This window comes from Dermacentor silvarum, chromosome 2 (genome assembly GCF_013339745.2).
Source record: "Dermacentor silvarum isolate Dsil-2018 chromosome 2, BIME_Dsil_1.4, whole genome shotgun sequence".
Classification (NCBI taxonomy): domain Eukaryota; kingdom Metazoa; phylum Arthropoda; class Arachnida; order Ixodida; family Ixodidae; genus Dermacentor; species Dermacentor silvarum.
Genome location: NC_051155.1, coordinates 60,810,621 through 60,825,054, shown reverse-complemented (window position 1 = coordinate 60,825,054; position 14,434 = coordinate 60,810,621). Strand labels below are relative to the sequence as shown.

The window sequence follows — 14,434 nt, the reverse complement described above, 5'->3', positions numbered from 1 at the left end:
GCGCCACCGGCAACACAAGACTACCCGTTGTGCATAGCGAATGTCGCCAGTCCTGCGAGCGTCGCGCACACTGCTGGCATCGTTAGGGTCATTTCTTTTCTTATTATTGCGCCACGCAGCAGGCCAGGAGTTCATTTACGTGCCGGGGTTCTCTTTCCGCATGCGAAAGTGAGCGCCGTATTAGCCGAAGTCTCGAACACCCTCACAAATTGGCGAAAGAGTGGCCTTCCCTAAACGCATGCGCGCAACATGAGAATGCCACAAGCAGCGGAGTGGCGCGCTGAGTAGCGCCCCCTTTGTTGGCGCTGCGCATTCATCACAAGTCTGCGAACGCAGGAAAGCTGCGGCCCGTATCGCACCTTTTCGTGATCGTCGAGTGCGCTCGCGCTGCTTCAATACCGGCCAGGTTGAAAGGAGCACCATGGGTGTGCAGGAGTATGTATACACCTGGCACAATGGAAGGCGTATACACCGAACGTGCGTGGTCGCGTGCGTAATTGTTTTACCGTAGTTGCGTGTCCTTGCCAGCGAGCTGCCGTCTATCGGCACTCTTTATTGGTTGTTCCTGTCTCCAGCATTGTCTCCTTGGCCCGCTGTCGAGCATACTGCGCGCGGAAACTTCCCCTCGGCTGTGAGAGAAAGAACATCGCATGGAGAGGCGTGTGCGTTCAGCCGTGTCCTCGAGTTACACGAAAAGGGCTGCGTGCCGAGATCCAGCTGACAGTGGAGCACGAGATCTTGAGAAGGCCTTCCGCCAGCTTCGCACGCTCTGAGATAGTCCAGTGTCGCTTCCGCTTCGAGGTGGTGACGCTATATGGGGCACGTAGTCGTCGACGGCACGTTACGTTTTGGACACTTCATTTCCATGTGCCTCGAACGCGCATACATACTTATTAGAATTGCGTGCAGATCGTATCAGCGTGCTTTAAGCACTCGAGCCGTCGAAGCGAAACCAGAAACAGTTGCCATTGGAAGAAGTCCAAAAGCGATGCCTATATCACTTCGCTGTTCAAGCACCTGCTAGTACTTGCTGGAGAGAGAGAAGCGTAGCAGTGGCGTCGCTCAACACCTCACAAAGCAAGGCACCGATGATCAGGGGGACGTGGCTATGGAGGAAGAGGGAAAAAGAAATCACTTTATTTATCGAATCAAAATAATCTAAAGCCCTTAATCCAAGGCATCACAGGCGTTATTCCTGAATGCTGCCCTGAGGGAATGAATCACTCACCCTTGGGATGGAGCGGCTAAATGGTGCGGGAAGTAGTTGCTGTGGAAGGAGCGATGATGGGAATTCCCAAATGCGGGGGGTAGCGGTATATTCCACACCGCTAACAAGGTGTGTTCCATCAATAGTCCGCAGTGCAGGTGTACCGCTCTTCGCACCACCCTCTGGATTTTGCCTAAGGATGCTAAGAGCCTGGCGTATGCCACTGACGACTTTATTACCCGTTCATTTGACAACCATCCCGTGCGGCTTGGCATCCAGATAACGCTTTGTGAATGTGCAGTTGGTCGTGAAGCGGGTTGTTAACAAATATAGCATCTCACCCTTCTATGAGGCGTGCCTGGCCAAACGCAACCTTGAGACTAAATCTTAGTTCATTCTTATCCCTCGAGCACTCGTTCGTCGAATCTGAACACAGCGTAGGCACATCACCGCTCCACACAGTCGCAAAAGCGCGAAATGGATACCGTTGACGAATTCGTATACTACCCTGGCCCTGAAGCGTGGAGGTTTTTGCAGAGACGGGAGCGCTCTGCACGCGAGTGGCTCCCCGCGGGGAATGGCGCGCAGAGTAGCAAGAGTCACTTGGTGCAAAAACTGTCATTCATTATTGGTCGCTTCACAACACTACGGGAAGTTTTCACGCCTACGCAGATGCTCTTTTTTGATGACAAGTTCTTTTTGGAGACTTCAGATTGACTTGTGATCAGTGGGATCTCAGTATCCGGCCACTTTCGTCTCGTCAAAATTTGATAATTTGAGGCCTTCTAGTGTACATAGTATAGGACAACGAAAAAGGCGTCAAAATCAAGCTTGCAAGGAAAGATGACGGCACCAAGTTAGCGTAGAGCTATGCATTGAGCAGTAATAATGCATAATTAGCTCAATAAGGACGAAATCAAACCCAGGTGCGCTCGTTCAAACGGCGCGCACCTGAAAGTGAAACCGTAGGTGCCTTTTTGATTCTACTGTGGTGGACACTAGTGAATTCCGAATGGGTTGCCTTGAATTTCCTAGCTTAATGCGTATCCTTTCCAAAACACTTAATGTGTGCTCCACACAAACAGTGTTTGTTCAAATGAAACTGCTAAAGATCCGTCTTCTGCGTTAGTATATTAAGTCTTACGGCGGCTTTACATCCCTGATAAGCGCGCGCTCACGTGTCTGTCAGTATACGTGTTACCCGTACAACATTATCGACAACATTAGACGGCATTCAGCAAATTCTTCGAAATAACTTTTAGTAACTGCGTAATGCTGCTTTTCTGACTGTTGTCGCGCCTTTTCGTAGCGACCAGCCCACACCCACGGGGCTTTGCGCTGGCAGAGAAAGGAAATAAAGCAAGTGTTAGGGGGCAGTCTGTCTTGCTCTTTGTAGTTTCTCTGAAATTTTCTCATTTCCGCTTGCTTTGTAGACTGCGCAGGACGGTCACTGTTGTTTTTTCGCGAAGGAAGTTGTCGCCGCGGCGAATAAGCGAAATGACACCTGCGGGGAAAGCCACAAAGGCGCTCGGCGTGTAGGCTTCATACTCTTCGCCATTTTGGATAATGAAGCCATACGCTTCGCTGCCCGACTTTTTTCGCTAAGCATGCAGTTCAGTTCAGCCACGCGCGCGCTACCTTTTCACCCGAAGAAGAAGAGACGACCCGGTGGCAGACGTGTGATGAGGATGGTGAGTGCTTTCCGACAAAACACGGAAGCCGTTCTGCACGTCGCCTTCTTCTCCCTTCGTGGACACATACAAAAGAGCTTTCTTCTGCGTCGAACCGCCAAAGGGAATGGAGCACTTTCCTTCTGGTAGCAAGGAAGCGTTGTCACGAAGAACAAGAAGAAGAAGCGGTACTTGCGTTTCGCTAGAGATGCCTTGCATAGCCAGGAAGTGCAGAGAAAGGACGCGGGCACCGTATACACTGGCAAAAAAAAAGAGAGTGTCCAGACCAGGAGGGTCATCCTGTTGGTGCGTAGACTTTAAAAAGACGGTGTAAGTATGCAGAGTTCTTCTTTCTTTTCTCTTTTATAATCTCTTCTTGCACTTTTTTTTTCCTTCTTTTCACTTTTGCAGAGTACTGCGCCCGGTACGACAGTCATGCAAGGCATCCGAGCCGTGGACAAAGACCAGCCTGGTCCCTTCAGTACGGTCGAGTACTACGTCGATGACGGGCCACACTCGGTACGTTGCGCGCGTGCTATTCTCTCGCCGTGTTCGCTCTCTGCTTCGATATTAATTTTTTTATGCACCCACCCTCCCCCGTTCACTTGTTTCCTTCCAGTTGTTATTGAAGTTGTTTTCAACATATTTTTCTGATGCACGTTAGTCTATACACTTGTGTATGCGTGACACTTGTGTTTGTTGTCGCGGATTCGCGGTCGTTTTGTAACGGGTGAGAACGTGCAGGTTTGTGTGGTCACGCTTGCCTTTCCCATAAGGTCGCCGTAACGTTTAGCGCCCAAGAAACGTGACAATAAAATTTGCAGGCAAGCGAATGGGTAAAGAAGTAAATTTTGTATTGCTTTCTGTCTTAGTATATGGGGGGATAATTATAATTAAAAAAACGTGCTGAGAAGCTTTCAGTTTTCTTCGTTATGCAGGTGTCAAACCCAATAAAAGCGCTACATGACTGCCCTCGCTAACGTTCTCTTCTTTAAAAGCTTGGTCTGTATTTCTTGGTGTATGAGAAACGCAGAACGAAGGGGCTGTCTCTGTTAGAAAAGGCCGACCGTTGTCCGTGGTTATGCGTGTACTGCGCATTGAAAATCGCGCTTTGTTTCTTTTGTACATTTTGTACATTGTTTATATCTGTAAGTTGGTCTCACGTCACATCGACAGTGTAAGGTGTGCGCTTCTATAACCACTGAAGCGATCCGTCCAAACTCCCCATTTCGTCATCATCATCAATATCGTAATCATCATCATCCTTCTCTCCGCTCAGCCACTTCCCGCCACGTTGCCAATTATGACGTCCGTCGCAGAGTCTACAATCTAAAGACGCTGTCGCATGCCATATTCTCCGGGCACGCACATTCGTTTCATTTGTTTCGAGTATTGTCTCCGCACACTGCGTAGCCCTTGTCGAGTGCTGTTTAAGGGACTTCAATCGCAATGCGAAATAGTGTATAGGCGTATAATGGCTCACCTCATACGCATCAATTTGGAATGCTGGAAATTTAATTCTAAGTAGAGCAGCCACACGCGTATGTGAGAAAATGGCATTCGCGTTTTTCCTTTCGCAATTTGGGCGGTGCGAACGTCAAAATTTTCGAATACCAACCGAATAAAAATGCTGAACGTCGAATGCCAAATTGAATAATGCATAATTATGCGCTATTTCACAGGTTCGAACATCGGAATTATGTTGTCGACAATATAAAAAAAAAAGAAAGGAAAGAGAGAGACTAAACATTTAATTCGAGAATCAGCGTGAAAGAGTTCTCTCTTCGCCCAGGGTTAGCGGTTCCCTTAGTCCAGATAGCCGCTGGCGATCGCTGCTTCCCGTGCACCAGCTTGGTCTGATCTTCCAGGTCTTAGGCTGCGAGCGAAGCCTCCCATGATTGTTCACGGTGCTCTTCTGCTACGCCTTCGTTTTCTTTAGCGTCTGCTTGGTTCTTGGGTGGCGAGGACACTCCACCACCATGTGGCGGAGTGTCCGGCAGTCCGCAGTAGCGGCACCAGTATGGGAAGTGGGTGGGCTGCAACCTATGCAGTATAATGCCGTGCACGTATAGGTGTGTAGTCTTGATGCGCCGCAGGGTGGCCGTCTCCTCCCTGCTGATTTTGGGGGGACGTAGTGGATATGCTCTTTTTTCTAGTTAGTAATGCTGTATGATGTCCGAACATTCCCTTGAGATGTCCTCAGACCTGGTCGCCTGACGAGGCCCCTTTAGAGAGCAAAGAAACTAAAAAAAAAAACGACTACGTAGTCGTTCCAATTTAGGCTTGTTTACCTTGACTTACGGTATTTTGGAGGAATATTCGATTTCTTCTGCAAATATTTCCCACACTTGAGTGTTATTTATCTGCGAGCTTCAATGCTGTTAAAATATTTTTCAACGTTTGCGGGAAGTTCCGTTTAAAACACGCCGCAGTTGTCCGAAGATCCCGTGTTTCATTCCCGGCCAAGGCAGTCGCATTCCGATTGCGCCGGAGTGCATAAACGCTATGATTTGTGCGCACATTGAAAAATCTTGGGTTATCTAAATTAATCGGGAGGTTCCCCCACTACAGCCTTTGTCATAGCCCGTGACTCACTTTGGGAGATCAAACCCCGTGATTTTCCAATTTGTCCAAATCTTTGGGACCGGTGCTGTCTGCAGCGGGACTGTATAACGTTATTGTGAGCCCGTTAATGTGAGCTTGCTTTCAAGCAAGCGCTGCCAACTACTGGTACTGGCGCCTACTGCAATCTGTCAACGGATCTATAGGTGTCAGAAAGAAAACGTGTCCTTCCCACTACATCTTCAGCAGAATTGAGCCCGTATTTGCATTCATGTCGTATGCGTCTTCATGCTTGAGGCGCACATTACATCGGGGGGGGGGGGGGGGGGGGGGGTGCAGAATGCCACAAAACGCATGCCACAGTGGCTCCATTTCCCTGTCACTGCTGTAGCTTTCTCGGCACATCTCTTTACACCGAAGCACGGTGAACAAAAACTTGAGAGTGGCAAAGTACTCATGATATTGTGCCCTGTTTACAAGCTTTCTAATGTGACGCGCAGCACCTGCTGGCGTTCGAGAACCGGTTGGATGGTTTGCTGGTGCTCCAGGACAAGCTCGACCACGAGACCTTGCCAAAGTTCACTGTTACTCTCAGGGCGCAGGTAAGCCACCGCGCGTTATGCAGCTCTTCGTGCTGGACTCCCACAAAGTCATACCAATAGGGAAAAAATACAATAGCGCATAAATGCAGGTTACAAACAACCAAAGAACGATGCAAGAGTACACTAGGCTTTCTTTGCTCGCTGGCTGATAAACACTCCTTCAGAATAAAGAATAAATCGAAGCGCAATTATGCCTTGTTACGACTTTTACTTCCTCTAAATCATCAAGTTTGGTCATCTTTCCAACAGTACGGCGCAGCCGAAAGGCCGCGCCAGACATCGGTCCGAAGACCTCACTAAATCATTCAATCATTCAATTAAACCTGCCTTAATTAATTTGCCTAATTCACTCTACCTTAATTAAGTTTGCCTAATTCACTCTGACTTAATTAACTTGGCCTTAAGGTGACAGAGCAGCTATAGATGATGCAGTTTGGAGCGATGTAGAAGCATCGTTCAAGGCTCCTGCGGATCCATGGCTTTAGAACCGTTCTGCAAAGGCAGAGTTTCTGTTTTAGGAAGGAATGATTGAGGACCCCGAATGATTCTGTCTCCACGCCACGTCCTTTATGTACCTACGGCTGCGAGCTCAAAACCGCTGTAATACAGTCTCTCTAGCAGAGTGCGGAGTTATATTGCAAGGGGACGTACTTGCATGTGCGCTGACCATGGTTTTCAGCACAATACAAAGGACTCAGCATTTAAGAGCAAATCATATCACTGCTAATCATGACATGACCCTATATATAATGGCGACTTTATATTCTTTTTCGCAAACCTTTGGATGATTTACTTGATTACTACCCTAAAAGACGACCATCTCTCACTGCGTCAAGACTGTTGCAGAAACTGGCTGTTTATACGACGGAGGGCAGAATAATTTTGAAAGCTATCTCTATAATTTTGGCAAAGTTTGCTAAACATCAATGCCGAGACTCGAGCCCGTGGCCTGATGCCGATCGCTTTCTCCCATACAGGACCAGGGGAACCCCCCGCAGAGCTCGCACACAACCCTAGTGGTGGTGGTGCACGACGCTGACGACCAGAACCCCAGGTTCTTGGCCGAGAGGTACTTCGTCCAGCTGCACGACAACATCCGCGTGGTGAGACGATGCGTTCTTTCCTATTTTGAAAGTCACGCCTTGCGACGTCTGTATACGTGCTTACATGCAGTGCGTTGTAAACGAAAGAAAGATGTCTAAACGAGTCCCAGCGTGATGGAGATAGAAGAGAGAATATACCATTACATGGTTTCCGGTAAACCAGCGGGCACTTATTTTGACAGGAAGGAAGGTCGACGACACGTTGTGCGTCACATGCCTTGGTGTGAGCGCGATACGACCAGAAGGCCACAGAAATACGTGTCTGCCGTTAAGTGATCTTTAGCGATCTTTAGGTGTGAAGAGCTTCGTTATTTGTACTAAGTGTAACTATGCGCACAAAAAGCTTAAAGTCCATATATAAAAAGTTTCTCAAGGTAGCGCCATCTAGCCGCCGTCCTCCGCATCCGCGCGCTCTCCTGCCATACCCCCTGCGTGATTGGCGCAGTGCGGTCATGTGGCATCTCGACCGGTTAGCGGTGGTGCTTATTTTTTCCTGGAAAAGGTTCCAAAGCATGGTTTACGCCAATGTATGCATGAATAGGGATTTACTGTATGGAATACAGATTCAAAACGAGCATTAATGATAAATGTAGTACGACACAAACTAAAAGTCTTTTCATGCCTGTTAAGAGTTTTGGAACCTTTTGGAGGCGCTAGTGGCACTTGCACGTAAGTGAAGGATTAGAGGAGGAGAGGGGCAGAAAAGGGAGAGTTGGCGCTACTTTGTAACTTATCTAGGGACCTTAACAAAGTCTATTACTGATTGTCGATTACTGAAATCTCTCGGAAGGGGGTAAAAGGGCGCCAACAGTTCCTTTGTTGTTGCATGTCACTGTAATAGTAAACAACCGGCGGGCTTCCCCTCTATCGAGGCATATCGCAGATCATTAACATCTCGTGACAACATAAATTTCTCCTGCTTCGGTTCTTCCAGTTTCGTGGGTATAGTGGCAAATAGAGAAATACATATGTGGAACCTGAAGAACAATATACGATGAATCAACGACGTCGAGGTAGTCATGTTACGTTATAGTGGTACGACGGTTCGTTGCGCAACGTCTGACGTGTCCACGTTCCTGGCATAGCGATAACTTATGTATCAAACGTGCCGTAATAAGTGTAGTAAAGAGCAGAAAGCGCCGGCTTCTTAGCAGTCATGAGACGAGTAAATAATGAACACGGAGGCTTTTTGCCGCGTTCGAACTTGAATTTCGCTTTTGCACTTCCCCTTCGCATTACGTCCGATGCAATGCATAAGGTGGCCTTGAAAAGAGGTAACCGCCAGCTTGGTCGACCGGCGCAATGCGCCATTTCAGCGGGAGCGTTAACTGTTCGTAGCACCCTGGATCGGGCGAGTCCGTATATACCTGGGCAACAATAACCTCCGGGACTACGTCATCGCAGGCGCGTTCGTTGTCTGCCGTGGGCACACAATAGCGAGAAGAAGAACAAGAAAAATAAGGGGAGAAAAACAAAATAAAACGACAACCCCCTGTCGCGTCAGTGAGGCCTGCTCAACAAACAAGAAATAGAAGCGGCTCCGCCGTCACGACGCGTGCTCTGCCCTCCTGATATGCGCCGCCTTGGCGTGAGGGTGGGCGAAACGCAAACTTTCATTAACGCCACGCCCCTCCTGCTGGTCTGCGATCCGGAGAACAAAGGGATCTCCCCTATACGGCCTGCGCCGCCACGCGTGCGACGACGCTCTTGTTCTCGGATGCCGCGTGCGTTCATCGTGACGCGACCATGACGGTGGTGGTAGGATGGCTGCGATCTCAGCCCAGGCTGCAGCGCTCTTGAACCAGGCTGACCTTTGATACGCTTACGGCAGGCTGTGAGCTTCTAATAATAATAATAATAATAATAATAATAATAATAATAATAATAATAATAATAATAATAATAATAATAATAAATCCGTCATGAAGGATCCCAATTGGGCCTGAGAAGGAAAGAAATAAAAAAACGGTAGCCAGCATGCGGCTAAATGACAGCCACACTCAACACCAGATAATGAAGGTATGAGTGACGCCTTGGATTCTTGATTAGGAAGCTGAGAGGCTATATGCTGGCGGTGCAACGAAGCAAAATGTACAAAAGCTTAAAGCAGACGATTACATTATTACATGAAATGAGCGCGTAGGTTTATTACTAATGAAAATGTTGTTGCACTGCTTTAATTGCATGATACCGATGTCACGATAGCAAAAGAAGTGGAAATCTAGCAAGTGAGAGACACGAAAAATGACCAGTTTCCCACGAGGTAATCAAAAGTTAAAGCAGTACTCGTATTGCTGCTTGCCGCGTGGAGCCGTAGTGGCTCCTTCGAAGGTAACATTCTATGCGTTACCTTCGAACATGCACGTGCATGAACTTGCACAGTCTATTTCTACCGCCCGGAAGCTTCTACTTTTTCATATGTCACTGCTACCATTTACCGTAGAGCTCGCCACCGGTGGTACACGGGGTGCGTGATAGAATATGTATGTTAAGAATGCCGCATTTGCTGTATATGAACATTCGAGTCATGTGCCGGTCATGTTCGGAGTTCGCGACTGCATTGTTGCGTATTTTGCACGCTTGTCTCGGGAAGGCCCCACAACGAATGCCAGAGCCTGCCGTGTAAAAGGCCTGTAGTATAAAAGCTAAGATGCTATAGTATAAATGATCGTGTTACGTTGTTGAAATCGTACCGCGGTTCTTGTGGCGCCAAATTTTGGTAGGCGGCGGACACGTTTTGAGCACGGCCCGCCGCCGTGCATGCATGCATTCTATAGTAGCACTCGAACGGCACGTCCAAAATACGCATGCATACGCATTTCACGAACCAGAATGACATGGTAGAAATCTGGTTAGCTTTAGTTGAGACTGTGTAAGAGAGCGGTGTTGATGACCGGGAGGCCAGCGGTCTCATGTTGACAACGTGCAACGACGGGTTCTCCGGATACCCTGTTTATCTCAGCTACGTTCTTTTTTCATCGCCCTAGTTTGGGCTTGTCCCTGTCTACTCCCGATAAGGTTCGGCGTTTGGGCAAATATGCAGACTCAAAGAGTCGGAGGAAAAGAGTGGTAAGGCGAAGGTGTCTGTGGAGTTGCCAATGGCGACGCGAGTGTCGCACTCACGAGCTGCGTCAGGGAGTCGAGATGTGGCCGCAACATCGCGGGGCCATTTTCATTCCAAGTGCGGCGCGACCGCGCGCAGTCATCGCTCCATGGGTCGCGTATGGGTACGTGTGTACAGCAAGCAGCACGCGCGCTCTCCCCATGCGTGCGACACCGCACTGGCAACGTTCCGTCGCGTGTAGAGCGCGAGCGAGGATGCTCGCGCGAGCCCGAGGGTATATCTTCGCCCGAAGGCCCTCCGCTCAGTGGCCCGTGGGCCCGCGCCTGAGCGCGCTCGGCGAAGAGGACGACGCGCGGGGTGTCTTTTCTTCGCGACACCCGTAGCGTGACCTGAAGCATATCCGAGGATGACCTTCGGTAGCGAACGTTACCCCCGCAGCCGATTCGCTTTGTCGCTGGGAGCGGCCTCCGGCGTCAGCGACCGTGTCGCGCGCACCGTTTCGACGGCGCGATAGGCGTCGCCGCGTCCTTTGGCGGCGCGCTGTTCTGCTAGTTGCGCGCGGCTGGTGACAGCTTATATAGGGCCAGGCACGTGTTCCTGTCTTAATGTCGTAGAGGCAGCAGCAGGAGCGTGATCTTAATTTTGATTAGCTGTTTTCTTTTTTTTTTTATTCGTTTACTAAATTTCGATGGTGTCAGTTCAGTTACTTGAGTCTGCGTATTAGCAAGCGGTGTTGACGCCAGCCATGGGGATCATAAAGTTGAACAAATGCTTGCCGCGTTTCACTTTTGTCTGTCAACGCACACTGAGAAAGCTGCACCAAAAAAAAAAAAAAAAGTATGAGTAGTTGGGGCGCGTATTCCATGCGCAAGTGCTGTTGTCACTTTCAGTACTGAAACGCGCGTTTGTGTGATGTCTTTTTGTGGTCGATTTACACGCGCTGGTTACATTTTACTTCCACCTTACCTGGCCCCACCCCCTAACACGTGCGAAAACGTACATTCTCTTGATGTAACTCATCCCAAAACCTGTGCGTAATCTAACTAATCCTACATCATCGTCATATAAAGGGGGGGGGGGGGGATGATTTAATTTGGGCTGCAAAATACCGCCGCATCCCTCGCCTTTTGTAGGTTGGGATGGAAGGGATAAAGGAGGGTACGATTAGGGAGCACGGGGGCTCAATAAAACTGTCGTCACATCCTGAGTACCGGTGATTGGTCAGTGAATGCGTCCTGACTAGGGCTTGAAAACAAGCGTCCCACAAGAAGACGACTGCGTTGACTGACCGCACTGACCACAACAGTTGTGCGCAAGCGTGGTCGGGACTTGAGCAAACAAAATTGTCTCGCCCTCTTGTCATTACCTTTAGCGAATGAGGAATTAGAATCATGATTGCACTCAGAAGCAATCAAGGAAGCAGCTACAAATCATTAAAAAAACGTTTGTCTGTTCACAGAAAAAGCCACAGAAAATGAGATTAACATATTATAGATGTACAGCTACTAGTACAGTAGGAACAACACTGTTTCGTACAGTATCAACTACACAGGGGGGTATACCTAAAGATTGTATTCGAGTCGGTCACTTGTCTGTGCAGCCGCTGGGGTTAAACTGCACAACTGCCCACTCGGTGTTGTTTGTAGCAGACTCTGCGGGGATTCCGAAAGCGGCTGGGGGACTTCAAGAATGCAGTGGCAAAAGAGGCGACACATAATTTTGGTTAGGTTGACGGTGAAGGAGTTGTGGTTGTGTAATAAAGCCATAAATAACCTCTTCTTTTTATGATGCACTTATGCCAATTTGGTTCACTTAAAGTTTCATTGAAATTCATTCTGGCGATGCCGAACTTAAACCCTCATTTGCTGACACTCCTACCCGGTGGGTGAGCTCGGTTTTGTTTGAAACGGTCGCTCTATAGCTGGGACGTATTTAGTGTTGTTTGTGGCTCCTAACTAAACGAGTCCACTCTGACCATATTAATGTGGAAATAAATTATCAGTGAGAGTACCAACCCAGGCACAGAAAAGTAGCTTGTTCCATTGAAAGAAGCTTATTGCTGCCGAGAACCACAACGAGAAAGCGTCGTGATGAAATCCGTATTACTTTTGGGAGCTGAAGGGATATCAAACTTTGGGAGGCCCCACTTACTGAATACTATGTGCATATTTTATCCGAAGAAAAAATAAGACCGCTTAGCTTTCATTTTTAGGAGCCACCGTGGAGTGCTCTCGCTAACATTCGTAGCTCTAACATCGGCTCTAGAGTCCTTACTCTAATGCCAAAGGGACTAACTAAAAGAAAACACCCCGTTTTGTTCTCTGCATTTATAGTCTGCCGCTGATGACTATTGTGAAGGTTTATCGAAATTCTTACACTGCATGTAGCCTGCTTGTTGTTCCTGGCAGCATAATAATGTTATGTTATGTTGATGTCCTTGTCTTGTGCGCCGTTGTTCTGTTTGTGTGTGTCTCTTGTGGTTCTTGGTGCTGTTTTTTTTTTTTTTTTGAATTTATCTTCTTTGACATCTTTGTCTGGTCAAATAAATGGTCGTGTAGCATGCGTAACGCTGACTGTCTGCTTGCAGGGCACGCCACTCGATGTGAAGCCAAGCAAGATCGAGGCTGAGGACCCCGACGAAGAGATCAGGGCGCCGATCAAGTACACCTTCAATTCAGGTACGATTCCGGTATATGGTAGCAAACAAAAAAAAGTGTACATCTTTAAAGCTGCACGGCCAGCTTCTAATGCGACAAGAATTCTCAGGATATTTCACGCATGGGGGGGACGATATCGGAGGTGTCCTCATCAGCAGCTAGAAAACCAGTTCTGGGGCTACTAACTTTACGATATTATTTCGATAATGAAACGACAACGGTGGTAAGTAAGTAGCGCAAGAAATGTGCTGTCTGCGAGACAGTGAGCATGCTCGCTTTTCGGCGGAATCAACTTTCAACAAACTCCCTGATCTTTAGAAACGGTGGTATTGGTGTTAGACGGCACTTTTTATCGTCTAGCGGTCATATATCTTACAGTAGAGATTGTGAGAGAGTGCGCAATAAATCTTGTTAGATACAGGCAACATCATACGTCAGCGCATTCATCCGTTCACATATACATTAAACAACGCGAGCATTCATATCTGTATTCATCCACTTTCCCGATCCTTTCCCCACGTCGTGCAGATGCCCCCGAGTACTCGTACTTCGACCTGCATCCTCAGACGGGCCACGTGTCCCTGGTACGGCCTCTGCCCGAAGGATTCGCACTACCGGTGACGCTGGTGGTGCGTGCCACGCAACACGACAACCCGGATCGGTTCACGCTCACCACGCTCACGCTCACTGCTGACAGGTTCCCGCCCCATGAGCTACACTTCCTCCAGGTAAGGCGTGTGCCTTTTCGAAGTGTGTGCATGTGTGTGGAGGGGGGAGGGGGGGGGGGGCGGAGGTGGCTGCTGACGACCACTGAGCAAACCGCCATCGAGGTCAACATTCTAGCTCTTCAAAAGCCTGACGAATACTGAAATCAGCAGTCCGAAATCATAATCCAATTTGCCGGTTTCTTGCGTATATGAAGCATTCGTCGGTGTATCAGAGCATTGTCATAACAATTTAGTGGGCAAGACTCATTTGCTGCCGTTCATCAAACGGCCGACGCTCTAGTTTTCTTCCCCGCACTGAGTCTTCCAACATACTGCTTTTTTATATGGGATCTTCAAACATTTATATTGGACTTGCGTTATATAATGTATGAGAACATACAGGTTTTTATGGGACCCCCATATCTTCATAAGGGATTATTGTATATGGGGCTTATGGGCTTTTTCGATAGGGTCATCATCAAAATTTAATACCGCATTGCAGCTTTAGAATAAATTCTGGGGTTTTACGTGCCAAAACCACGATCTGATTATGAGGCACGTCGCGATGGAGGACTCGGATCAACTCCGACCAGCAGGGGTTCTTTATTGTGCACTCAATGCACGGTGCACGAGCGTTTTCGCATGTTGCCCCCACCTAAATGCGTCCACGGCGTCCGCAAATCAAACCCGCACCCTCGTGCTCAGCAGCACGACGCCACAGCCAGGAAGCCACCACGGCGGGTAATCGCCGTAGCCATATGTATAAGGCTAATCGACCAAGCAGATGGTCGATTAGCCTTATTAGTAAGCTTAGTAAGCTCCAACTATGTGGGAGCTTACTCTCTTTTCCCAATGACGCGCA

The 14,434-nt window shown here is 48.4% G+C and overlaps 1 protein-coding gene across 1 annotated transcript in view; it reads left to right on the top strand.

The window, feature by feature from the left end:
• The window catches only part of LOC119441524 (protein dachsous), a 241,647-nt gene that overhangs the window by 212,571 nt on the left and 14,642 nt on the right, over positions 1–14,434 (top strand). The window contains exons 6-10 of the mRNA XM_037706139.2: positions 3,289–3,396; positions 5,940–6,041; positions 7,019–7,144; positions 12,796–12,886; positions 13,394–13,593. Coding sequence (XP_037562067.1) covers positions 3,289–3,396; positions 5,940–6,041; positions 7,019–7,144; positions 12,796–12,886; positions 13,394–13,593 — 627 coding nt within the window. The remainder of the gene's footprint in view (positions 1–3,288; positions 3,397–5,939; positions 6,042–7,018; positions 7,145–12,795; positions 12,887–13,393; positions 13,594–14,434) is intronic.